The 25,612-nt window shown below is 46.0% G+C and overlaps 1 protein-coding gene and 1 pseudogene across 1 annotated transcript; both read left to right on the forward strand.

The window, feature by feature from the left end:
* Positions 1-6,267: 6,267 nt before the first annotated feature.
* On the forward strand, positions 6,268-6,367 carry LOC117712135 (small nucleolar RNA SNORA70; annotated as a pseudogene).
* Positions 6,368-16,718: 10,351 nt separating this feature from the next.
* On the forward strand, positions 16,719-25,600 carry Tmem97 (transmembrane protein 97). Its single transcript, XM_034506388.2, has 3 exons — positions 16,719-17,009; positions 23,496-23,640; positions 24,575-25,600. Exons 1-3 carry the CDS (start codon positions 16,884-16,886, stop codon positions 24,832-24,834), a joined length of 531 nt encoding a protein of 176 aa, XP_034362279.1. The 5' UTR covers positions 16,719-16,883; the 3' UTR covers positions 24,835-25,600.
* Positions 25,601-25,612: the final 12 nt, after the last annotated feature.

Consider the following 25,612-nt stretch of genomic DNA (forward strand, 5'->3'; position numbering starts at 1 on the left):
TTAAGTTGCTGTCTTATTTCCACCCCTCCCATGGCTTGCTGTTCCACACAGCCTCTGTCCTGACTTTGCAAAGTCTAGAGACACATGCTGATATTTCCACTCTTATCTTTGAGGAAATTACTTGTTTGTTTTTAATTCTTCCCAGGAAGTTAAGATTGCCAAGAATGTGTCAAAGGCTCAGTTAAATGGCATCAAAGGCAGTTGATCTAAATATGTACACTAGGACATCTTGTCCTCATGTGGGGTCTTAACTTAATATACTGGATTCAAACACATTAACTAAAGTAGGTTGCTGTGGCTAAAGCAGACTAGTTAAGTCATCATGTGACCTCCCTCCCTCTTTCTGCTTCCGAGAAGCCGCCAAGTGAGCAGCTCATGCTGCTAAACATTCTTGAGTCTGCAGATGGCATTTCATCCCTCTTATTGGCTCGACTGAGGCTCAGATTCAGGGCCTCTTAGGTAAGCACCATGTGACAGAAGTACAGCCTCCCATTTTGAGACAGGGTCGTGTGCCTAGCCTAGCCTAGCCTAGCCTAGCCTAGCCTAGCCTAGGACCTTCTTGCCTCAGCTTTCCCAGTAGCTTGGAATAAAGACTTGGGCAGCCAGGCCCAGCTCAAAACAACTGGGTTTATTTCCTCCAGATATGGGAAAGTTGACTGCTCATGTTTTGTTGCTGGTTTGGTATTTTGTTTTGGTTTGAGATCAGCCCTCTCTGGTTTTAGCTCTGGCCCACTTGAAATTCACCACTCAGACCAGACTTGCCCTGAGTACTGGCATGAACCACCACTCCCAGCTACACAAGAGCATTTTAAAGTGCACATTTAGCTTTGAAACTAAAGTTCTTCACAGATACGTAGAGAGAGCATGTTGGTTTCTTTTTACTGGGACCTGCTTATTGATCCAAGGGAGCTGTGCTTTGGGAGTTTGTCTAAAATAATTGGGAATTGCTAAGGCTTGAGAAGGCTGAGCGTGGGCAGATGAGTTAGCACTCAGTCAGCTGCAGTTACTGCCAGTGTAAGATCCTGAAGATGATCTCAATTTTGGAATTTTTTTTTTTTGTAGTATATCACTCAAAATGTTACTTTTATACTAAAATCATCAGAGGCCAGAAATGGTTTAGTGGTTAAGAGCACCTCGTGCTCTTCAAGAAGATCAGAGTTCAATTCCCAGGTCCCACATGGGGCAGTTCAAATACCTGTAACTCCAGCCTTTGGTGGGGATCAGACTGTTCTAACCTCAATGGGAACCTGGACTTACATTCATAGACCTACCCACGCATCCATAATTAAAAAATAATAAATCCCTGGGGCTGGAGACATGGCTCAGCGGTTAGGAGCACTTGCTGTTGAAGACCTAAGCTTGGTTCCTAGCTCCCACGTGATAGTTCACAACCGTCTATAAGTCCAGCTCCAGAGATTCCTATTCTGCCTTCCAAGGCTACTAGGCACTCACACAAAGTGCACACACATAGATGCAGGCAAAATATCCATATACATTAAATAAAGATAAACGAATCTTTAAATTTAAAGGGGGGGGGAGTGCTAGCTGTGCTGTGGTGCCATACACCTTTGATCCCAGCCCTTAAGGAGGCAGAGGCAGGTGGATTTGAGTTAGAGACCAGCCTGGTCTACAGAGGGAATTCTAGGACAGCCAGGGCTACACAGAGAAACCCTGTCTTGGGGGTCAGGGGGAGGCGTGTCAGTGCTGGAGAGATGACTTAGTGGTTAACCGTACTTCTCCTAATAGTCTAAGCCTTGTAGCTCCAGTTCCAGGGCCTCCATGGCACCCACCCACATGATATATATTTTAAAAATATAAGAACATTAAAAAATAGGTTGCATAAAAGTTGAAACTAAGGCAAACAAATTTAGCAAAAGTCTTTAGTATTAACTATGCTTCGGTAAAGGTGGTTCTGAAAATGGATGTCAGTTTTTTTTTTCCTGTTGTGACTGTTTTTTAAGAAAAGCCCCTGACAAAAGTCACCTCTAGGAGAAAGAATTTATGTCCACCACAGTCCATAGTGGCAGAGCAGGGCAGGGCAGCAGGAGTGGCAGGGCAGGGCAGCAGGAGTGGCAGGGCAGGGCAGCAGGAGTGGCAGGGCAGGGCAGCAGGAGTGGCAGGGCAGGGCAGCAGGAGTGGCAGGGCAGGGCAGCAGGAGTGGCAGGGCAGGGCAGCAGGAGTGGCAGGGCAGGGCAGCAGGAGCCGGAAGCAGAGAGCCATGAACGCTTGTGCTCAGCTTTCTCCTTCTTATACGGGCCAGCACTCAAGCCTAGGGAATGGAGTCGCCCACTTTCAGTCTTTCCGAGTCTTTCCACTTGAGTTTAGCCTAATCAAGATAGACATATAGGCATGCCCAGAGGCTGACATATCCTAGACAGTCCCTCCAGAGTGTGAAGTTTGTTTCTAGATGAGTTTACAGCCTGTCAAATTGACAACACTGCCCATCATGGTATTAACTTCAAGAAGGAAAGCGACAGAGTGTCGTGCTGCAAGCCTTTGATTCTAACTACTTCAGGAGGGTCGTGTGTTCAAGGCCTGCTTGGGCTATGTAATGAGTTTGAAGTCACCACGTGTCAAATTTTTAAAAATGTTTTTACAAGGGCCTGAAGTTGTGTTATTGGTAGTATTTGACTAACAGCACAAAACCATATAAGTCCGGCCTCCAATGCCAGAAAAAAAAAAAAAAAATAGAAAAACAAGTGGATATGTTATATACCAGCAAGTGGGAAGCTGAGGCAGAAGATTATGAGTTCAAAGCCAGAGTGGGTACAACAGAGGCCTGTCAATGTGGCTCAGTGGTAGAGTGCTTGCTTAACAGGTACAAAGCCATATGCTAGATGCCCAACAACGTAGACGAGAACTGAAAGCAAGCCAGGGGTGGTAGCATACACCTTTAGTCCCAGCACTTGTGAGGCAAAGGCATGCGGATCTCCTTAGTTCAAGGCCGGCATGGTCTACAGAGCGAGTTCCAGGACAGCTATACAGAAAAAGCTGTCTCTTTGGAGGAAGCAAAAAGGAAAAAAAGAATGAACAAGTAAAGTGGTAAAAACCAGACTGCATAGGACAGTAAAATAGCTGAGAGGAGAGCAGGGTAAACTACATGAAGCATTGGTCTGTTGAGTATATGGAGACTGGGTCTTATTATATAACCCTGGCTAGCTTGGAACTCACTATGTAAGCCAGGCTGGCCTCAAACTCATACCACCTGCCTCTGTCTCTCAAATGCTGGAATTAAAGGCGTGCACCACCACACCTGACCTGTGGCAGCATTTTTTTAAACTAGTTTTAATGTGTGTGCACACCTGTGGAGGTCAGAGGATTGCCTGCAGGAATCTGTTACCTTCCTCTACTGTGTGAGCCCTGGACATCACTCTGATGTCACACTTGGTGATACATGTCTTTTCCCACTGAGCCATCTCCCTGGTCCTTATTTTATCTTATTTTAAAGATAGGTTTATGTATCTGAGTGTTCTACATATATGTTTGTGCACCACGTGTGTCTGGTTCCCCCATGGAGGTCAGAAGAAGGCATTAGATGCCCCTGGAACTGAAATGATTGTGAGCCACCATATTGAGGCTGGGATCCAACCTAGGTCTTCTGTGAGAGTATGAGTGCTCTTACCAGCTGACCATCTCTCCAGCACCCTCTCCTCAGCACCCTCTCCTCTGAACAGAGCCTCCCTTATCCTAGGCTAGCCTTGTGCTCCTCCTCCTCCTGCCCCTCCTCATCCTCCCACCCCTCCTCCTCCTCCCACCCCTCCTCATCCTCCTGCCCCCCTCATCCTCCTCCTGCCCCCTCATCCTCCTGCCCCTCCTCATCCTCCTGCCCCTCCTCATCCTCCTGCCCCTCCTCCACTTTCTAAGTGCTGGGCTTCTAGGCACGCACCCCTGTGCTCACACCAGCGTTTCAACTAAGACACAGCCCTGAGGACAAAGAAGATCCTACAGAAGCACAGCTTAGTCTATCTTCAAATTTGAGGAGTGTGTGTGTGTGTGTACGAACATAAAATGAAGTCTGACTTTCTCCAACAGAAGGAAAATCTGTTTTGATTGCCAGGTTGGCCAATGAAGATTTTACAGTTTATATGGTATACATTTTCCATAATTATAAATAGCCTGAATCTGTAGCCTAAAGGTTCTAGCAAAATATATTTAAAGTAAAAGATTAAAACATGTCAAAAAAAAAAAAAAAGTTGCACCAGTGTTGGCAAGGATCTGGAGCAGTTGGAGGCCCTGGGCATGGCTGCTGGGAATGTAAGTGGTGTGGCGTCTGAGAAGCAGTATGTCGGCTCCTCCAGAAACAAAGTGAGCGCAGGGCTCAGCTCTGGGTTCATCACTGTAAGAAAGAGTGAGGAAAGTGGCGCTGGTTAAGAATCAGTTTCCTCTCAAAGAGGACCTGAGATCAGTTCTCAGCATCCACACCAGTCATCTCAATACTACCAGTAGCCCAGCTCAATAGGGATCCGACACCTCCAACCTCCCAGGGTACCTGCACGTGTACACATACTTCCACCACACACACACACACACACAACACTACACTTAGTGAAAAGTAATAAATCCTTTTAAAAAGGGAAGAGAACAGTGGCTCTAATATGTGCACACCAGTGTTCATAGCATTACCTACAGTGACTGAAGGGGGAGACCCATGTGTCCCATCAAGAAATAAACTACAGTATATCCATATAAAGGAAGAATATTCAGGCTTAAAGTGGAAAAGAAACTCTGGTAGGTGATGAAGTAGCTGATCAGACCTGACACTAAGTGAAATAAGCTGTCGTAGGAGTTCACAACCAGGGTGGGCTAGAAGACCTTGCCCCCCAAACAAAACAAAATCTTTCCTGAGGAAAAGGAGGAATAAAGATTTATAGTACATATAATGAGACTTTGTCTTTACCTTTATTTTTTTTTTTTCATGAGTCAGGGGGTGATCCCTGTCATTGTGCTTGGGAAGCTGACACAGGAGACTGAGCTGATAGCAGTTAGTATGAACATGGACATTTTCCCCATCTCCCTCACCCTACAGACAGCACACACACAAGGATTATATTCAGGGCTTTACATGTGTTAGGCAAGAACTCAGGCATCGATCCGCCTCTCTAGCCTGCCCTGTTCCCAGCCTTTAAATGTGATGGGTGTTTTGTCTGCCTGTGCACCACTCTGTGACCACTCTGACCTACAGAGGTCAGAGGAGGACGTTGCATTCCTTGGAGCTAGAGTTACAGACCATTGTGAGTGACACAGTGCTAGAAATGGAAGCTAGGCCCTCTGCAAGAGTAGTCAGCCATCTTAACCACTGAGCTGTCTCTCCAGCCCCACCCTTTCCTTTTTTTCAGTTGTCTGAGACAGAATCTCACTCTGTAGACCAGTTTGGCTGGAACTCAGAGCAGTCCACCTGCCTCTGCTGCCCTTCTAAGTGCTGCGACTAAAGGTGTGCACTACCACGCCTGGCTCCTGTTGGTTTTTGCTGGCTGGCTGTATTCCTGTTCTTTTTTTTTTTTTTTTTTTTTTTTTCCATCCATCTGGTGGGAAGAATGGCTTCCAGGGACTGGAACTAGGTCATCGGGGTTTGCATGCAGACACTTGAACTGTTGAGCTCTCACTCCAGCCTGTATTATTCCAAGATGTTAAGAAATTTAACAAATGGCCAGCGGTGGTGGCGCACGCCTTTAATCCCAGCACTTGGGAGGCAGAGGCAGGCGGATTTCTGAGTTCGAGGCCAGCCTGGTCTACAGAGTGAGTTCCAGGACAGCCAGGATTACACAGAGAAACCCTGTCTCGAAAAACCAAAAATAAATAAATAAATAAATAAATAAATAAATAAATAAAATTTAATAAATGATACATCCCCTGAGTACCTTATCTATCCAGATTCTCCAGTTATCCTCCAAATTTCACTGAGAGGTGTTTCCTCCCATTCAGAATTACACTGGTTTTCTTTTTAATGCTAGTAGAAAAGGCAGAGGCAGGGCTAGAGAGATGGTTCAGCTGTTAAGAGCAGTGGTTGCTCTTTTGGAGGTCCTTAATTCAATCCCCAGCACCGCCATGGCAGCTACAACCGTCTGTAACCAGTCCAACGGTATCCAATGCTACCTTCTAGTGTGCAGACATGCATGCAGACAAAACACATGTACATCCATAAATGAATAAACAAATCTTTAAAAAAGGGTGGAGGAGAGCAGGCAGAACCAGCTGTCATGGAAAAAGACAGATTTATATAATCACTTTGTTTCCTTGGGTTTAGATACCTGTTAAACATTTGGAAAACTATCAGCCTTATGTGTAGTGGCTACTAATAGCAGCCTCCTTGGGGATGTACACAGCCTGTTCCCTACATGGGTTACCCTAAGAGACCTTGGAGACAATTTTCTGGTGGCTATTCATGTCTGATCTCATTGTTGTCCCAGTATAGGCTCGACAGAAATATGTGGTGCCTTTAGGAAGACCCAGGGCACAGTGGCCAACTCACCATGTACATCCACACCAAACTACAGGATAAGGAACATGTGGTTGAAGCCCTACATGTAGCCAAGTTCAAGTTCCTTGACCACTAGAAGATCCACTTAAAGAAATGGGGCTTCCCCACGTTTAATGCAGATGAATGTCAAGACATAGTAGCTAATGGCTGTGAAATAAAATATATTCCCAGTTGTAGTCCCCTGGAGAAGAAGCGGTTCTTCCACTCCTGAAGGCTTCACTGTGCCATCCAAAACCCTCTAAGTCATGTTCAGTAATAAATCCCACATTTCTGTGTGTGTGTGTGTGTGTGTGTGTGTGTGTGTGTGCATATGATGATTTTTTGTAAGGTGATATGAGTAGTCTGCTTCTATTTCATCCCATCAGGAGGCACAAACAGCTTGTCTTATTTGGGGTGATAAGTCATATGATTGATTATGTGATCGGCATTGCATTGATTACCAGAGGTCTTCACTCTACCAGAGTCCCACCTCTTCCCCTGTAGTAACTAACCTATGGAGAAGTTTGTTTTGACTTTTCTGAGACACTGGCTCATGTGTCCAGCCTGGACTCGAACTTACTATGCAATAGAATCTGTTTTTGAACTGGAGATCTTCCTGCCTCCATCCCCTAAGCATTAGGATCACAGACCTGAGTACCAAACCCACATAAAGAAAAAAATTTGAGATCACGTCATACTCTTGAGCAAAAGGCATACAGTGGCATCTGTTGATAGTCTTTGCCACGTTATTTGCTACTAGTTGAGAAATAATTTATTAATGTCATTTATTCTGCACACCTTTATCTAAGACTCTAGCAAATTCAGACACAGTGAGCATCACCACGATTTCTGCATGGGAAACCACCCATACCAGGGGCCTGTGGGCTCAACCATGCAGCTAGTCTGGACTTTCACGCCCCCTAGTGGCAAAGTGTGGGCAAGTATCTAAATAAACTGAGGGAATGGGAGTAGATGCCAATTCCAGGCCAAGGCCTTAGAACTGGGATGTGACACATCTGTGCCCTCTTTTCTCTTACCTCATGACCACCTTGGTTTGGCCCTGAAGAGCACATGGCCACCATAGGTGAAGTTGATCACTGTTTTGATCGACCTTAATTAGAACTTGGGCATATTTACTCATTGGCTGGCCCGTGGCTGCATTCACATAGGGCAGAAGAGTGGCTTATATAGAGGCTGTTCAACAAAGCCTGCTTATATTCTGAATGTTTACAGAAGTTAATGGGGACAGTGGTGTGGCCAGTGCCCACCACCAAGCCTGACAATCTGAGTTGGAGCCCTGGAGTCCACTGGGTGGAAGAAAGCACTTACCTACACACACACACACACACACACACAGAGTGAATATATAAAAGCTGCGTGTGGTGGTGGTGGTACTGAGGATCTCCAGCAGCCACTGCACATGCTCTCTGGTGAGGTCTGAGAGCTGCACTGATCCATGGGTAAAGATACAGTAAGAAGGTAGTATGACGCTGTGTTTCTTTAGCCAAACAATAACACTAGATCCTCCCTTAGAGCACCTGAGCTCCGCAACCATAATTCTCGGATAAGTTTACAGTATTTGGCATGTGCTTCTTCCTGTGGAGCAGGCCTTAAATCTAATCAGAAAGTGGCTGGTTACCCTAGGGCATGCATGACACTCTCCTATCTGTTAACATATCCTGCCACACTGGTCATTACTGCAGCTCACAGAGCTCACAGCTGGGTGAGTGTTAGTGACTACCCGCCTTGACTCCCTTGCGGTCTGCCTGTCACCATGGCTACCCAGTAAAGAGGATGCATCCTGGTCAGTACCGGCTTGTTCTCCATGTCCTATGGCCAAAGTATGTGGTGTCTTCAACAATAGTTCTACCATCAAGTCCTGGTAGCTGCCAGCACAGTGGGAAAAGCCTATGCTGTTTAGGGGAGGTCTCAGGACACCGCTGAAGGTGTGCCTCAAGGGAAGGCATCCCACACCTGGCTATGGGCTTCTTATTTAGCAACCTGTGGCTTCTTATCCCCTGTGTAAGCTCCAATTAAACTCTTTTATGGATTTATGTATGTAGTTTTGTTGTTGTTCTTTTGTTTCATTTTTGTTTTTGTTTTTTGAGGTAGAAACTCACTTTGTAGCTCTGGCTGGCCTGGAATTCACTAAGTAGACCAGATTGTTCTCACAGAGATCTGCCTGCCTTTGCCTCCCAAGTGGTGGATTAAAAGCATATGCGACCATGCCATTTTTAATATATATGTTTATATATTTAAGACATCAAGCCGGGCGTTGGTGGCGCACGTCTTTAATCCCAGTACTTGGGAGGCAGAGGCAGGCGGATTTCTGAGTTCGAGGCCAGCCTGGTCTACCGAGTGAGTTCCAGGACAGCCAGGGCTACACAGAGAAACCCTGTCTCGAAAAACCAAAAAAAAAAAAAAAAAAAAAGACATCCTTAGTGCTAGCTATCTCTCTCCCAGTCCTCTCCTGTGCACTACCCTCCCAGTTCCCTCCCCAGTGAAGCTTCCCTCTCCATTATCCTCACCCCCTACCCCCTTACCACTTTTAAGCTCAGGGACCATTGAGGAAAGGTAGCTGGAAACACTGTAAGAGCCACAGGTTGGGGTGGACCAGAGGGAATCCATCTTCTGAGTATGACAAGACTTCTGCACTCTTGAGCTCACAGCAGCTTCAGTTGCTGCTTATGATCAAGTCTGCAAACACCCAGCATGGAGTTGGAAGCGACTCGCATGTGGCCCATCCCTCACTGAGGAGCCATTGACAGCTGGTGGCTTCTGGGAGAATGTAAGCCAGGTTTCTATAATAGTGACTCCTGGTAGGTGTGAATGCACACTCATAAACACTCACACAGCACAAAATAGAACCAGTGAGCTATAAAAAGGGGGCCATGGGGAGTAGGGAATTGATTGTAAAGGAATAGGCCCCTAAGTTTACCTCCACCACCATATTTGAAATGCATGTACCTTGAAAATGCCTAGTAAGGTGGTGGTAGCACACACCTCAAATCCCCAGCACCGGGGAGGCAGAGGCAGATGGATCTCTTGTGAGTTCAAGGCCAGCCTGACCTACAGAGCAAGTTCCAGGACAGCCAGGGCTACACTGAGAAACCCTGTCTCGTACAGCCCACACACCTTGCAAAAAGAAAGAAAATGCTGGGCTAGAGAGAAGGCTCTGAGGTTAAGAGCACTGCTTGTTCTTCCAGAGGTCCTCAGTTCAATTCCCAGCAACCACATGGTGGCTCACAACCAGCTGTAATGAGATCTGGTGCCCTCTTCTGGTGTGTCTGAAGATAGCTGCAGTGTACTCGTCATATATATAAAATAAATAAAATCTTTATTAAAGAAAAAAGAAAGAAAGAAATGCCTAATGCTGGAAACTGGGTGTGTTAACACACATTTTTAATCCAAACCCTCAGAAGGATCCCTGTGAGTTCAAGACCAGCCTGGGGCTGGAGAGATGGCTCAGCGGTTAAGAGCACTGACTGCTCTTCCAGAGGTCCTGAGTTCAATTCCCAGCAACCACATGGTGGCTCACAACCATCTGTAATGGGATCTGATACCCTTTTCTGGTGTGTCTGAAGAAAGCAATGGTGTACTCATATACATTAAATAAATAAATAAATATATTTATTACATATATATTATATTATATATACATATTTTAATATATATATTTAAAAAAAAAAAAGACCAGCCTGGTCTCTCTCTACATACTGAGTTCCAGGGCAGCCAGAGCTACACAGTGGGACCCAGCTTCAAAAAGAGAAAAAGAAAAAGGAAGAAAGGAAAAGGAAAGAAGACAAAGAGAGGGGGAAAGAGAGAGAAGGAGGAGGAGGGAGGGAGAAAGAGAGAGAGAGAGAGAGAGAGAGAGAGAGAGAGACTTTTAATCTAAAAAAATAAGAAAAAGAGCCAAATGTGTGTGTAGCCCTCACCTTTAATCCCAGGCAGAGGCGGTGGCTGTCTGTAAGGTAGAGGCAAATGTGGTCTACAGAGTGAAGTTCAGAGCTCTCTAGGAGAGAGCCAGGACTACACAGAAAGACCCTATTTCAAAAACCACACAAAAGTTAAAAATCAAAAGAACTTCAGATCTACTAAAGGAAATGTAAACAAGACAGCAGCTGTAGAGATTAGATAGAAGGACCTTCTAGTGGTCATTTGGCCTTGAAACCTTTATCTACAGATAACAAACTAGGTACACTGCAGTTCCATGGCCAGCTGCACACTTTGCTCCCTGGCCAGATCCCTGCTGAGGCCCCACACTTCTGAAGCTGGAAGCCACAGCTAGGGTGGTGGACAAGGTCTGCACTCCATACATTTGCACGGCACTGCCACTCCTTCGAGCTATTCCAAGTGCTGGATGGTACAGCATGCCAGGCCCTTTTTTGAATATAGCTGGGTACAGTGACCCCAGCTGGCCAGGCTTCCCAGGGCCCTGGGCCTGGTCTGGAGGGGACTACAAACCTTATGAGGAAGGACACTATCTTGATCCAGGAATGGCGGGAAGGCCTGAACTAAGCACCACTCACACTCTCATTAAGATTCCAAGGCTAGACGTTTCAACAGCATGGTACCCTTGCCTTGTTACTTCATGATCTGGACAAATATTGTTTCCTAGTGAGTTTTGGCCCCTCCAAGGACTTCATATTCACACGAATGAACGGTTTAGAAATGGGGAAAAGGGAAGCTGTACACATAGAATTGAGGCCTGAGCTGAGGGCAAGAGGGACAACTTTTCTTTCAAGCTTTACTTCAAATAGACTCTCCTCGGGTAGCTGAAGTTTCTCTGGTACCTGCCCTTTTTTTTTTTTTCTTGTTTGTTTTTAGAGAAATTACTTTGGCTGAGAGGTGGTGGCACACACCTTTAACTTCAGCACTCAGGAGGCAGAGGCAGAGGCAGGAAGGTCTCTGTGAGTTTGAGGCCTGCCAAGGACCAGCTTCAGCTTGGAGAGGGTTTCCTGAGAGAAGGGGTGTTTAAAAGTGGCCAAAGAACAACTCAAAGTCAATTGTGGGGTACAAGTTGACAGCCTTTGTTCTGCTCCAGACAGCTTTCTGTAGATCTCCAGACAGCTCAGCTCTCACAGATCAAAGCCCAGTCTTTATTTATACACCAGTTCAATTGTCCACCCCAGGTTCTCTTTTGATTATCCCACCAGTCAGCATTTTTTGACCTTAGCCCCTTGACCCCTAGGAAAAGACAGCAAGCACATTTGTCTTAACATTGCAAATGAATTCAGAGATCTGCCTGCCTTTTTAAGCACAGACAATAAGCTAGCTGGTGGGATCCAGCTCTGAGATCAGCACACCTGCCTCAATTTGCTCTGTCCCAGGCTGATCTTGAACTCAGGGATCTGCCTGCCTTTGTATCTTTCTGACAAGCTGGCTCACAGTGCAATTGCCTCTGTTCTTTTAGGTCTGTGAAGCCCCTCATATAATTCATTTATACCACATCTTTATATTTTGCACAACTGAGAAATTATATAACTTTTGAACTCATGTTTTCAGAGTTGTTTCCCACAGCCTTAGGGCTGTCCTGAAGGTCACAGTATTACCATCTTTGCTAAGGACATAGATACACCCTCACCTCCCAGACTCATGTTATCTCTGATTATCATAGAGTCATTAACTTTGGTAGAGTTACATTCCCCAGTAACCTTGGCAAGGAGACTATTTCTCCAAAGAGCAACATGAAGTAAAAAATATATTTTTTATACAAACAAGCTTCACACCAACAACCATCAATACTCATGGAGGTCATGTTATGCTGGCTCTGCTCCAGGAGCAGGAAATCATGTCACACTGTTTCTTCCTAGGCCATGTAGGACTCAGCAGAGCCAGCCTGATCTACAGAGTTCCAGGACAGCTAGGACTACACAGAGAAACTCTGTCTTAAAAAAAAACTAAGGGAAAAAAAAACAAGAAAGAAAGGAAAGAAGGGAGGAAGGGTGTGAGGAGTCGTATTCACCATTATAAGATGGCGCTGGCTTCTGCTTCCTGGTTCTTCACGGAAACTTTACTTGAGAATGCGCCTGCGCATGGCGCGAAAACCGAGTATGACAATTGGATGAAAGATTTGAGCCAATGAGAGATCTGCACGTCTCCCAAAGCTCTATTTAAGCAGCGGGCTTTCTGAGCTCCGTGTCCTTCCCCTTTTCTCCATCTTGAAGAGCTGTTCAATAAATGCTGTCAGAAGAATCCTGAGTGTGGCGTTCTCCTTATCGGCGAGGTAGTGCGTTGCAAGTGGAACCGAAACCCGGGATGAAGCCGAACATCTCGGGTTTTGACCAGTCACGAAGGACCCTGTTGGCTCGAAGAGGATTCAGAACTAACGGCGTGGAGAGTCTAGACGCTTTTCTGCAAGGTATGGTGGATCTTGTTTGGCTTAACAACAAGATAGCCTATCAGAAGCAGAAAAGGGAGAGAGCGCTAATAAAATAGAAAAGAAAACTAGGATAGAGAAGAAAACTAAGAAGGAAAGGCTAATTTGGACAGAGCCTCAATGTTTGAACTCCAGTAAGCGGGATACAGTGGAAGACACCCTGCGCTAGAGAACCAGTGGACTGACAGAGCCTCAACGTTTGAACTCCAGTAAGCGGGATACAGTGGAAGACACCCTGCGCTGGAGAACCAGTCAACTGACGGAGCTGGTTGAATTCGGAAGTGAAATAAAGGTGATTGCATAGTAACAAAAATGGGGCAAAAAATAAGCAGAAACAGATGAAAAAGGTTTTAAAGATGCAAGGAGTAAATTGCAGGCTGCTCTGAGTCAAGAGAGCCAAACAGATAAAGGTTATAGTAACGAAAATGGGGCAAGAAATAAGTGAGTAAAAACAGATGAAAAAGGCTTTAAAGACGCGAGGAATAAATAGAAGGCTGCTCTAGACAGAGAGCTAAGCAGAATGATAATGTTAATTGATTTAACTTTCAAAATGGGTGTGATTCTGAGTTGTATAATATTTTTCTGGATAAAAACTCAATGTAAAGGTTTTTCTGGTTACTGGCTTAAGGAAAGGCTAATTTGGAAAAGGTTTTTCTATGTGTTTTCTGATGAGGTCATTAAGGTAGTAGTTATGTCTTCCAGAATTATATGGATCAGACATGACAGAGGTAGGCCTCCAGAACACTAGATTTCAGAGAATCAAAATAATTATCTAGATACTAAAACTTGTTTTGAGATTTGTATATTGCAGAATACACAGCTTTGGAGAATGAATCTTATCACCTGCATGTTCACTGATGCCCTGGACTTCCAGCTGGATGCAGTTAAGACAGACTTCAGGCCGGGCGGTGGTGGTGCACACCTTTAATCCCAGCACTTGGGAGGCAGAGGCAGGCAGATTTCTGAGTTCGAGGCCAGCCTGGTCTACAGAGTGAGTTCCAGGACAGCCCGGGCTATACAGAGAAACCCTGTCTCGAAAAACCAAAAAAAAAAAAAAAAAAAAAAAAAAGACAGACTTCAGATGCTTATCAATTTACCCTTCCCCTCATTCCTCTTCTAAAAGTCAACACCCATGTTCAGCTTGAAGAAGTTAATGAGGAGTCAGCGCCCCAATTCCCTGGACTTGGGGACTGAGGTGGGGGTAGGGTTATTTGGCTGCATGATCTTTGGGGGAGTGCTGCTTACCCTCTGGTTGCTCTGCAAATTCAAACAACAACATCAAAAGGATAAGGTGGTGATCACGCAAGCATTGCTTGCCGTGGAGCAGGGAACATCCCCTCAAGCCTGGTTGAATCTGCTTAAACAATGAGACACCATCACTTAATAGGATATCCTGAGGGCTCGTGTTCCCATTGCACCAGGTATCCTAGTGGTGGTCCTCCACACTTCCTGGGGCTCAGGTTCCCATTGCACGGGATAAAAGGTGTGGAGGGTCTCGTACTGTTTAACTGCCTTGAACGCCTATCGGTAGAACGGTGGGCTAGATCGGCAACCTAACAGCCCTCGATTGTTGTTGCAGTTTAATAAGGAAGGGGGAGATGTGAGGAGCCGTATTCACCATTATAAGATGTTGCTGGCTTCTGCTTCCTGGTTCTTCACGGAAACTTTACTTGAGAATGCACCTGCGCATGGCGAGAAAACCGAGTATGACAATTGGATGAAAGATTTGAGCCAATGAGGGATCTTCACGTCTCCCAAAGCTCTATTTAAGCAGCGGGCTTTCTGAGCTCGGTGTCCTTCCCCTTTTCTCCATCTTGAAGAGCTGTTCAATAAATGCTGTCAGAAGAATCCTGAGTGTGGCGCTCTCCTTATCGGCGAGGTAGCGCGTCGCAGAAGGGAGGATAAGAGGGACTTGGGAGTATGTCTAAAAGATTTTAGACACTATACACTTGTTCTTTGGCCCTAAGGTCCTACACAAGCCACCTGAGAGTGGAACTCTACTCTCAAACGATCATCTACTCAGACTTTGCCCCTGCTGTTATTTCCCTCTCCACCCTGCTCACTGCCCTCCTCACCCTCAGCAGTCACCTCAGAAACTGGCACCTGGCTTTGTCTAGGGCTTAGCTTCCCCACAGATGTTCATTTTCCCACATTCCTTGAAACCAGGTCACCTGCCGCCCTGCTCCTCAAGGCCACATCTGAGGTTAAGGCCTGGCTCTGCCCTTACCCACCTTCCTCTGTTGTTCTCTGAAGGCACTGGATACTCTGTGGATTGACCACATCTCCAGAGATCCTCCCCCTAGAGCATTGCAGCCAGGCTGGACAGCAGAATATCCTGACACCAGAAATCCTAAAGTACACCCCAAACTCCTGGCCCACTGACATCCTCAGCAGGGACTAAGCCATTTACCTCTCTACTTTCTCTAGTTACAAGTGCCTGTGGCCTCCTCTGTCCCTGTCGTCCTTGGGTCCCAGTCTATTACTTCAACCACTTGTCCACCTTCTTCAGCTCACCTTATATCTTCCTGATCACCCCCTCCCTGATCCAACATGCTTTCCCTGAGCAGACCCCACACTGGAGGAAACAGCCTAGGAGACTGAGGTCTCTAAGTCAAGTGCCATCCACCTCAGCAATGCCACCCCCTGTCCTAGTACTATGGTAGCCGCTGGGCACACAGACTACCCTGCCTATCCCTAATCTTTGCTTTCCCTTAGCTATACTTTCTTCCTTTTCTGTGAGCAGAAATGTCAAATTCATTTAAATATCCCAGTCTTCATTGAAATGGGCACACTGGAGCAAGCATGGTGCCCATGACTTTAATTCCAGCACTTGGTAGGCAACGGCATGGTGGATCTCTGTGAGGTTCAGGCTAGCCTTGTCTACATAGCCAGTTGCAGGATTACATAGAGAGAGGCTGTCTCAAAAAGTAAATACAAAAGAAAGAGAAGGACATATGGGGTCCATTTCTCCTCCTCTTCCTGACCAGTTGTCTACACTCGGCCTCCTGACTTACTGCCCTACAGCCATAGGGCTCCTGACTCAAGGAGCTGGTGGACACCACCCATTGTCAACCGTGACACAGCTACCCCATTCCTCCGTGACCATCATTCTCTTGGTCATCTCCTCCCATGTCCCTCATGATTCTGTAGGACCTCTTAACGCCCTTTGCTCTCTAACCTTCAAATGCTATCTTACAAATCTAAACCAGGCTCATCCCACTGCCCACCTGCTCAAGGTCTCTTTGTTTAGTTTGGTCTGAGACAGGCTCTATGTATCCCCAGCTTGCCTGAAACTCTATGTAGACCAGGCTGGCCTATACCTTACAGGCTTCTGTCTACACTCAGTCCTTTGGGACGGTGTTTCAAATGGTGCAGGAGATAAAACTCGGGGCTTCTTGAGTGCTAGGCAAGTGCTCCGTACTTAGCAGCACCCAAACCCTAACCCTGCTCAGTGTCTACAAGCACAAACTCAATTACTTTCCCTTGAACCCACTTCCGGTGTCCCCTATTCTCAACGAATGGCAGCCCCCATCTTGTCCCAGGCCTATCAGGACCCATCATATAAGATCATTATTTGTGGGCTGGATAGTGATTTTGGAGCTAGCAGGAAAGCCTGGCTCGCAGCGCTCCGAAACCGCCACTGCGCGCTCTGGCTTCACTGGCCGCGAGTCGGCTACGGAACAGAACCCAGTGAAAGAACTACACCCAGCACAGTGAACGCCTCAGCACGAAGCCCCACGCTGCGCACGCCTACCCGCCGACGTGAACCGCACAGAGCCCCGCCCCGTCGCGCGGTACTCCCAGCAGCCAATGGAAATAGCTGGTAGGCCGTCACTCAAACTATAGCCTGCGTATATGGGCGGGTCCCGCTGGCCTCCGCCCACTCGCGAGCCGCTTCTGTTAACCTTCTCGACCAATAAGCATGGCCTGCGTGAGCAGGGGGCGGGACAGTGCGACCCACAGCGCAGGAGCGGGGCTTCTAACCACGCCGCAGGCTCCTATCTCAGACGTGTTAGTTCTGTCGTATTTCAACTGACGTGAGGTAACATGGGGGCCCTGGCAGCCAGGCGCTGCGTCGAGTGGCTGCTGGGCCTCTACTTCGTCTCGCACATCCCCATCACGCTGTTCATCGACCTGCAGGCGGTGCTGCCGCCCGAATTCTACCCTCAGGAGGTGAGGCTCAGGGGTCCCCTCGTGGCCGTCCGGATTTCTGTTGGCTCCGTGCCTGACTTCGGCCCCAGCCGGCTGTCCCAAGCCGTTGACCACCGCTTTGTTCTTTTCAGAGCAGAACTGAGGGTGCAACCCAATGGTAGGGCGCATGCCTAGGAGGTCCTGGGTTCGAGCCCCATGTACTCACCAAACCTTTGCAAACCCTTTGCTTGGGTGTGTTTTACTCCCATGGTTCCACCTAAGGCAGGTAGCTGAGCGAAGTTGCCTGGGTGAACCAGTGTCTGTCATTTGTTGGACCTATTGTGTTTGGATGGGCTCAAAAAGGCATTGTAATCTCAGAAAGAAAAAAAAAAAAAGACCGCGTAGAATAAAGTGACTGAAGGGTTAGCCTTGGTTAGTGCTGCGTGGCATTCATACACTCCTCCTGGATCTAGCTTGAGGAGCAGTTGAGGAAATGCTGCTTTTTCAAGTCCGTTGTTTGAATTGAGTTTGAAAATGAGCAACTGTTCCCTGTGCATTGGAGAACATTCTTTGACCCAAACTGGAGGAACCGCCCCACTTTACCTGGATCTGTAAACTTCCATAAAATTTCTGCATGCTTCTCCAATCTACTGACTGACGTATCCACCTAAAGATTTGATTTTACTTCTGAAATGATCTTTAAATGTTTCTTCTTTGCAGGGCAGTTCTTTAATCTTAAATCCATAAATTCTTAATGGTATCTGCAAAATGACATGTGCCTTGTGTCCTCTGAGAGGACATGACACTGGAAGAGTCACCTACCCAACAAAATTAGGGGTGACACCATCAGCAATGTCACCCCCACTCCCTTAAGTCTCTTTTTGGTTTGTTTGTGGAACCATGTAATTTCGAAGACCTTTGATCTATGGGGAAAACCGTAGGTAGTATGTGGCAAGAGCACTTGTCTGTGAAGTTGCTTTGCCAAAACTGGCTGCCTATCTGGGCATGTTGAGGGCCCTGTGGATCCCACTTTTTCCCCTTAAAGTAATAATAGTTCATTTGAGTACATTACAAGAGGACCTCAGGCAGGGCCACAACTGACACACCACCTGTATGTAGCCACAGCTTTAGATTGTAAACTCAGGTAAGATTAAGGTGGTGGCTCCTGGGTAAAAACATTTGCCAGCATGCATGAGGCCCTGTATTCAAATCCCAGCACCAAACGCAGTGTGTACATGTGTCAAGTTGTGTTGATTTGTTTCACTTACTTTACCCCAACTTTATTCTTAGGCTGCTTGCAGGTTAGAAATTTAGAATGATGTCTCAGGCTTAAAGGTAGACTATGTACCTTGCCTCTTCCAGTTTTGTGGTGGCTGTCAGTGTCTGGTGACTGGGTTTGCAGAGCTGCGGGTCACACTCAAGACCTTAAGTTTGCTCTGCACACAGTCTACCCACTGAGCTACGTGTCTTGACCTTTCTTTGGTTGTGGCCCTTTCACTGCAGTCTCTGCAGGTCATCTGTCATATTGAGACTTCATCTGTATTCACATCTCTGCCTTTTATAAGGTTACTTGTAATTCATTAGGGCCTACCATGTAACCCAGAAAAATCTCCCCTTTGGACATCCTTCTATACATCTGTGGTCCTGTTGGACATGATTTCTTTGAGTGCTGGCAGTCTGCTGCCACAGAAGAACCTGAAAACTATAAAGAGGCCACCAAAACTTTGCACTAGCTATAGCCACTAAGAAGGGGAATCATCAATTTGGGGGTGGGGTGGGGGTGGTAGCAGTGGAAATAAAATCCAGGGCTTTGCATACTGAACTATCCTCAGTCTTTTTTTCCTTTGGTATTGTTTTGGGATTTTGTTTTGTTGTTTAGTTGGGTTTTGTTTTTTGTTTAAAAATTGAATTTACCAATTGAGCTGTACTGGATTTACAGGCATCACCTGGTTTGAGTGAGGTTATTTGAAATAGGGCCTCCATACTTTGAAAAGCCTGCCTCTGCTTCCCTGGCAATTCCTGGTTTATCTTCTGGCTGCTTGTACCCATCCTTGCTCACCACTCCTGAAACGACTAAATGTGACCAGCATCAGACTATAGACCACCACTTAAACATTTTATTTTTGTTTGTTTTTCAAGATGGCATCTCACTGTGTAGCTCTAGCTGTCCTGTAACTCAGTATCTAGACCTGGCTGGTCTCAAACTCACAGAATTTTCCTGCCTTTACCTCCCAAATACTTAAAGCTTATTTCACCATGCCTAATCTCTGTTTGAGGAGGCAGAGGCAGGCGGATTTCTGAGTTCGACGCCAGCCTGGTCTACAGAGTGAGTTCCAGGACTACACAGAGAAACCCTGTCTCAAAAAACTAATCTCTGTTTGATCTGATGGACTTTTATTAGCTTCCTGTTCAGTCACTTTTATTCTCCTGTTGTAATTGTCATCTCAGAGTAAACATTTACTGCCTTCGTCTGTTAACCTAGGCCTAGTCCTGGAAGCTTCTAAACTGTACAGTCTTACCTAGGCCTAGAGAGTTTTCAGCCTCTGAGACTTACTGCTGAATAAGCTCGCCCCCCCCCCCCCCCTTTTTTTTTTCCCCTCTATTCTCATCTCTGGCTGGCTGATTCAACTCTGCTGTTCTGGCTTAAACTCCTCTCTCAACTAGACTTCTGTCTGGGACTCTCCTAAATTAATCTACTTGGCCTTAAACTAATACTGTCAATCTGTTCTATTTGGCTCCTCATTCTCTGGCTTGTTCTGTCTTCATCTATATCTAGTTTGTTCTCTCTGCAGCCAGCCTCTCCCTGTAAAACTGCCTTTCTCCTTCCTTTTTTCCCTTTCTGCTCTATCTCAAGTAGCTTCCCTTTCCTCTCCTAGTGAGTTGGGCATATTCTATTCTGTCAAATCTTTCTCTGATTCATCACTTTGTCTGCCACTCAATTAGATATCACTTTCAAACACAGGTGCTTCCTTCTTCTTTTTTTAAGATCTATTTATTTATTTTATGTATATGAGTACACTGTAGCTGCCTTCAGACATTCCAGAAGAGGGCATCAGATCCCATTACAGATGGTTGTGAGCCACCATGTGGTTGCTGGGAATTGAACTCAGGATCTTTGGAAGAGCATCCAGTGCTCTTAACCACTGAGCCATCTCTCCAGCCCCAGGTGCTTCCTTCTACAAACTAAATTTACCTTAATTGTTTGGGATGAAAGGTGAGTTCTAAGGGTGTGTCTGTGTTCCAGCCACAGGGATCAAAGTTGTATGCTAAGTGTTGAGCTATACCACAAGTAGAAACAGGTTTTTTTTTTTTTTTTTTTTTTTTTTTTCCAGTAAATAACACAACCTTGGGGATCACAGTGTGGTCAGATATCCTACAACAGCTTCCAGGTTAGGGATGTAGCATTAGTCATGTATCTTATGTACAGAAATGTTATCATTGTGTGTGGGAGTGCATGCTGCAATGCAGGGAGGTCACAGGACAATTTGTGGGTCAGTTCTCTTCTTCCACCTTTATAGTTCTTTTGGGCATTGAACTTAAGTTATCGGGTTTGTGTACCAAGCACTTTACCCACAGAACCATCTTTGTACTGGCCCAAAACTGTGTCTGTTGTTGGTTACTGAAAGCATAAACCTGCAGTACCCTGCCTTGGAAGGCCATCCCTGTTCCCCTCTTACTGCTTTTGGCTGGGGGAGTGATTTTGTTGTTTCTCCATGAAGAAAATAATAGTCTGTGACTTGAGTCAGTCTCAGATTGTCTTGAATGATACCTGAACTTAGAACTGCAAGACCATCTCTATAAAATACTAGAGCTGAAATTTACACCACCACCACCACCCTCCCCAAACAATAAATAGCTAAAACTTAGCTAGAGTTTTTTCCTAAGAATGTAGAAGGACTCAGCAGTTGGGCTGAATTTTGCAAGCTAAACTTTTTTTTTTTTTTTTTGCTGTTGTTTCAATCAAATCACAAGAGCTAAAAACCATTATGAAACAATTAAAAGACTTGAGTTTGGGTTTAAACAGAAAGGGAAGATTTTGTAGTATCTCTTGCAGCTGAGTGAACCCATTCTGTTAAAATAAGAAAGATGTGTGAGCCTGCAGGTCTGCAGGATGCAGCAGCCCATGAGTTCAGAAAGATGTGTAATGTGTTCCAGGTAGGGGTGTGGTGTAAATAGAAAGTTTTTTCTTTTAAACCTTGGGGTTTGGGCTTAAATAATGAGCAGTTGCGTGCTTACATTTGGTAGTGTTAAACTGGAGCATCTTCAGGTTTGGACAAGTAAGCTTCCTACATCTGTGTTAGCTGCTGGTCTACAGGCCACTGTATGAACTCATTGCATCTGAACACCATAGAATGGCCATCGGCACTATGTGTGGTGCTGTTAAGGGTCTTGCTCAGAGCCAGCCCCTTGGCCTCCAGCTCCTGCAGTCCTACCACCCTGCTGGGGGCCTTGTCTTTGTCTTCCACTCACTCTGTCCAGGCTGTTCTGGAAGCAGATAGGTGGTAGACCCCTATGGGCTCCCTCTGCAGCCTTTCAGCACTTGTCTGTGTGGACCTGCGGAATAGACAGACCTCAGACATTGTTTACAGCAACATTCCAATACTTTACTTTGAAGTAAATCTTCCCAAGCTACTCATTGTAAAGTGAAGCTATGTGTGGTAATGCATGGCTCTATTCCCTGCACCCAGGAAGTGGAGGATCAGGAGTTCAAGGCCAGTCTCAGCTAAAGAGACCTGTTCTCAAAAAAGTAAAAATAAATAAATAAATAAATAAAAAATTGCAAAGGAAAAAAAAAAACAGTCTAACCCACTAAATTTACAGATGAGGAGGTGGAGTCTTGAGAGGCCTTGACGGAACCTTTACTACCCTGAAGAGCACTCAGGGGGCATTGCCATGAATCAGAGCTGTGTGTGCTGATGCCTATGACCCCAGCAGCAGCTGGATGCGTAAAAGCTCGTTGTTTCACAGTAGCCAGCCTGTCTTTGCTGTTACTTGGTTTGTTTTTGAGATAGGTCTCCTGTGGCTCAGACCCATCCAACTAGGCTTGCCTGGAATTCCCGGTCCTCCTGCTCCCGGTCCTCCCTCCTGCTCCCTTGTCCTCCTGTTCTATCTTTCAAGTGCTGGGATTACTATGTGCCACCACACCTCCAACAGCTTTTATCTTTTGATTAAAAATTAACACAAAAAACCCCTAGATTTTCCACTGTAAGATAAACACACTGAAGCTGCCTTTATCCACCATATCCCAAACCAAGTTGGCTTTGAAGGTGTAAGAGTGCCACCTCCAGGCTATTTTTTGTGATGTTAATTTGTTTTGTTTTAGGACAAGATTTCATGTAGCCCAGGTTAGCCTTAGACCAAGTATGTAGGTGAGGACGGCCTGAATCCAGGATGCTAAGTTTGACAGGCCCTTTGGTAGAAGCACCCTAGCTTCTGGCTCCTGTAAAGCATAGGGTGGGCAGCTGCAGTCTCACCTGTAAGCTCATCAGCGTGCATCTGCAGCCTTTGATTGATTGATGGCAAGGATGAGACTGGAGCTAGAACCAGACTGGCTAACTCCAGCCTTGCAAACCCTAGATGCTGTGTACTTGTTCTTCCACAAATACCCAGCTGGTCTTGTAAAAGATAAATGAAAATAAACTTATTTGTAATATTAGGATTAAAATGCCCATAACGTCTCCATAAAGGTTTGATTTACTGGTTTCTACCCTTACCCCCAAGGAAATTCAACTGGTTTTTGCATTTGAAGTATCTAGCTTTTGGACTTGAGTATGCATTTGTGAAAGGGAAAATGTCAGGATGGGTTTTTCATTTCCTTACCAAAAATTGGTAGAGGACTAGCATCCTGAGAATCTCACAAGCAGCTGACACTGTAGCTCTACAGTAACATGCCTCAGTTTGTGCTATCACAGAGTTAGGAACAGATGTACAGTTGTACTAAGATGGGATTGGAAAAGAAAACTTACTGTGCAGAGAAGGTAACATTTGAATTATGGCTAAGTTTTTATTAGTGACCATCTAGGCCAATGTTTCTCAGCCTGTGGTGGTAACACTTTTAGAGTTCTAATGACTTCCAAGGGGTCGAGTAAGACCATTGGAAAACAGATATTATGTAATTACCATTCTTTTTTTTTTTTTTTCTTTTTTTTTTTTTGAGACAGGGTTTCTCTGTATAGCCTTGGCTGTCCTGGAACTCACTCTGTGGACCAGGCTGGCCTCGAACTCAGAAATCCGCCTGCCTCTGCCTCCCAAGTGCTGGGATTAAAGGTGTGCGCCACCACTGCCCGACTGTAATTACCATTCATAACAGTAGCAAAATTACCATTCTGAAGTAGCAACGAAAATACTTTTATGGTTGGAGGTCAACTCAACATGAGCTACTGCTGTCGATGTAAGAGTCAGTGGAGCATGTGACTGCTGCCACCAGAGCTGTACAAGGGACTCTTAGTCGAGGATATCGGTGCACTGGAGCCACTGAGCCTGTGCAGGCTGCGAGGCCGTATTCACTGTGACCCTGTCTCTTTCCAGTTCAGCAGCCTGCTGCAGTGGTACTCTAAGGAGTTCAAAGACCCTCTGATGCAGGAGCCCCCAGTGTGGTTCAAGTCCTTCCTGCTTTGTGAGCTTGTGTTCCAGCTGCCTTTCTTTCCCATTGCAGCATATGCCTTCTTCAAAGGTTGGTACAGTACGGGAAATCCTAGTTTTGCTCAGAAATCTCTTAGAGTGAACCCCTATAGCTTGAAGGATCTGGTATCCACTAGCATAAATGTCACAGGGAACCTTAAACGAGGCTCAGCTGATATCCTGAGCTGGGCTGCCTCAGTTAGCTAAAAGTCCCTCCTATGAAACCCGAGGCCAAGGACAAACTTGTTCTTTTATTATCCACTACTCACAGATATATTTTCTTCTGTCCTTGTCTTCCTACCTGGGTTAGCATATTGCCTTAAGCAGGAGGTACCAAGCTGATTCCTGATGGAGCTTAACTTCTCATCGAAAGGTTATTCCCGGGGCTGGAGTGATGGCTCAGCAATTAAGGACACGGCTGCTCTTACAGTTTTGGTTATGAGCCTAGCCTTTAATGGCTGAGCCACCTTTCCCAGCCCTACTAACTGCTCTTCTAAAGGACCTCAGTTTGGTTTCCAGAACCCACATGGCAACCATTCTGTAACTCCAGTTTCAGGAGATTCAACACCTTCTTCTGGCCTCAGGACACTGGACACTAAATACATGCAGGCAAAACACAAAAAAATATATGCCTTCTTGTCATCATATAATTAGTGACTTCATGAAGTAGCCATGCCTTCCCTTGGAAACTAAGCTTATAGAGTGGAAAAGCTGAGGCACGGTCCCTTCCCTCTGTCTTTGCTGCTTCTGTTTACTGAGCTAGACGCCAACCCTTACCCTCACTGAACTGGGTGGGTCCTATAAGCTTACCTGAGGAGCAGTGCACCACCTGGTTTTCATGTGTATAGTGAGTTTCTACTAAGAGGAGACAGAACCGGTGAACTGAGAGGAGCAGATAAGCAGGGAGGATGAGACAGAGCATGTCCCAGCCACCCTTGGAGTTGCCTTACCTCCTAATGATTACCCTTCCTCTCCCTCTGCTTCAGGAAGCTGCCGGTGGATCCGAATCCCTGCAATCATCTATGCAGCTCACACTGTAACAACTTTAATCCCAATCCTCTACACATTTCTATTTGAGGATTTCTCTAAAGCTGCTGCCTTCAAGGGACAAAGACCTGAGAATTTCCGTGAACGACTGACCCTCGTAGGTGTCTATGCCCCCTATTTAATAATCCCCCTCATACTCCTCCTGTTCATGCTTCGGAACCCTTACTACAAGAACGATGAGAAAAGAAAGAAAAACTAAGGGACGGCCACTGGCCTGGTGGGGAAGATCCCACAGCATAGTTGCCTTTTGGACAACACAAGAGAACTGCTCTGAACCCATGTCAACAGCATTTGAAACACCCAACAGCAGTGCAAAGAACAAGACAGTGGCAAGAGCCTTGCCAAGCCTCCACCTTCCAAGGGCTGAACAGGCCACCAGCAGGGTGTGACCAAGTTACAGCAAAACAGTGCCAAAGCTCTACCACAGCATTGCTAACAACAACAAGGGGAGAAGTTGGTTAGCTCCTGACCTAGATGTACACACTTGACTAAGTCCTCAATTCAACCTCGATAGTCAACAAAGGAGCAGGATTTTGTCTCTCTAGCACCTTTTAACATGGTTTCCTGCCCACACCTCCACCTCTGGGAGAAAAATTTATTGTAGCCTTATATGACTCCAAGCCAGAAATGGGTCACAGTGGAAGGAAGGTACTCCATTTCTGTCTTGAACAGATGGCCTGGTCTCTGAGTTATTCAGGTGCTGGTTCCATGGACCACTCTCATACATGCCTACTCTGGCATCTCACACCACTGGGCTCCCTAGTACATAGATTGGTCCTTCCCATTCTACCCAGTGAGGTTAACTGTGACTGCCAGTGAGCGTGTGCTGCTTGTTCCACTGGCTCTCCTTACAGAAACAAAGACCAGTGGGTGCTAGGTAGTGATGGTTTGCTCACAAGCCATTTTGCTGTGGTTATTACTGTCTGACTTGTGTGTCCAGTCCAAATAAAGGTAGCTGCTCACCACTGCCTGGTTTG

The sequence above is a fragment of the Arvicanthis niloticus genome, chromosome 6 (genome assembly GCF_011762505.2).
Source record: "Arvicanthis niloticus isolate mArvNil1 chromosome 6, mArvNil1.pat.X, whole genome shotgun sequence".
Taxonomy (NCBI): Eukaryota; Metazoa; Chordata; class Mammalia; order Rodentia; family Muridae; genus Arvicanthis; species Arvicanthis niloticus.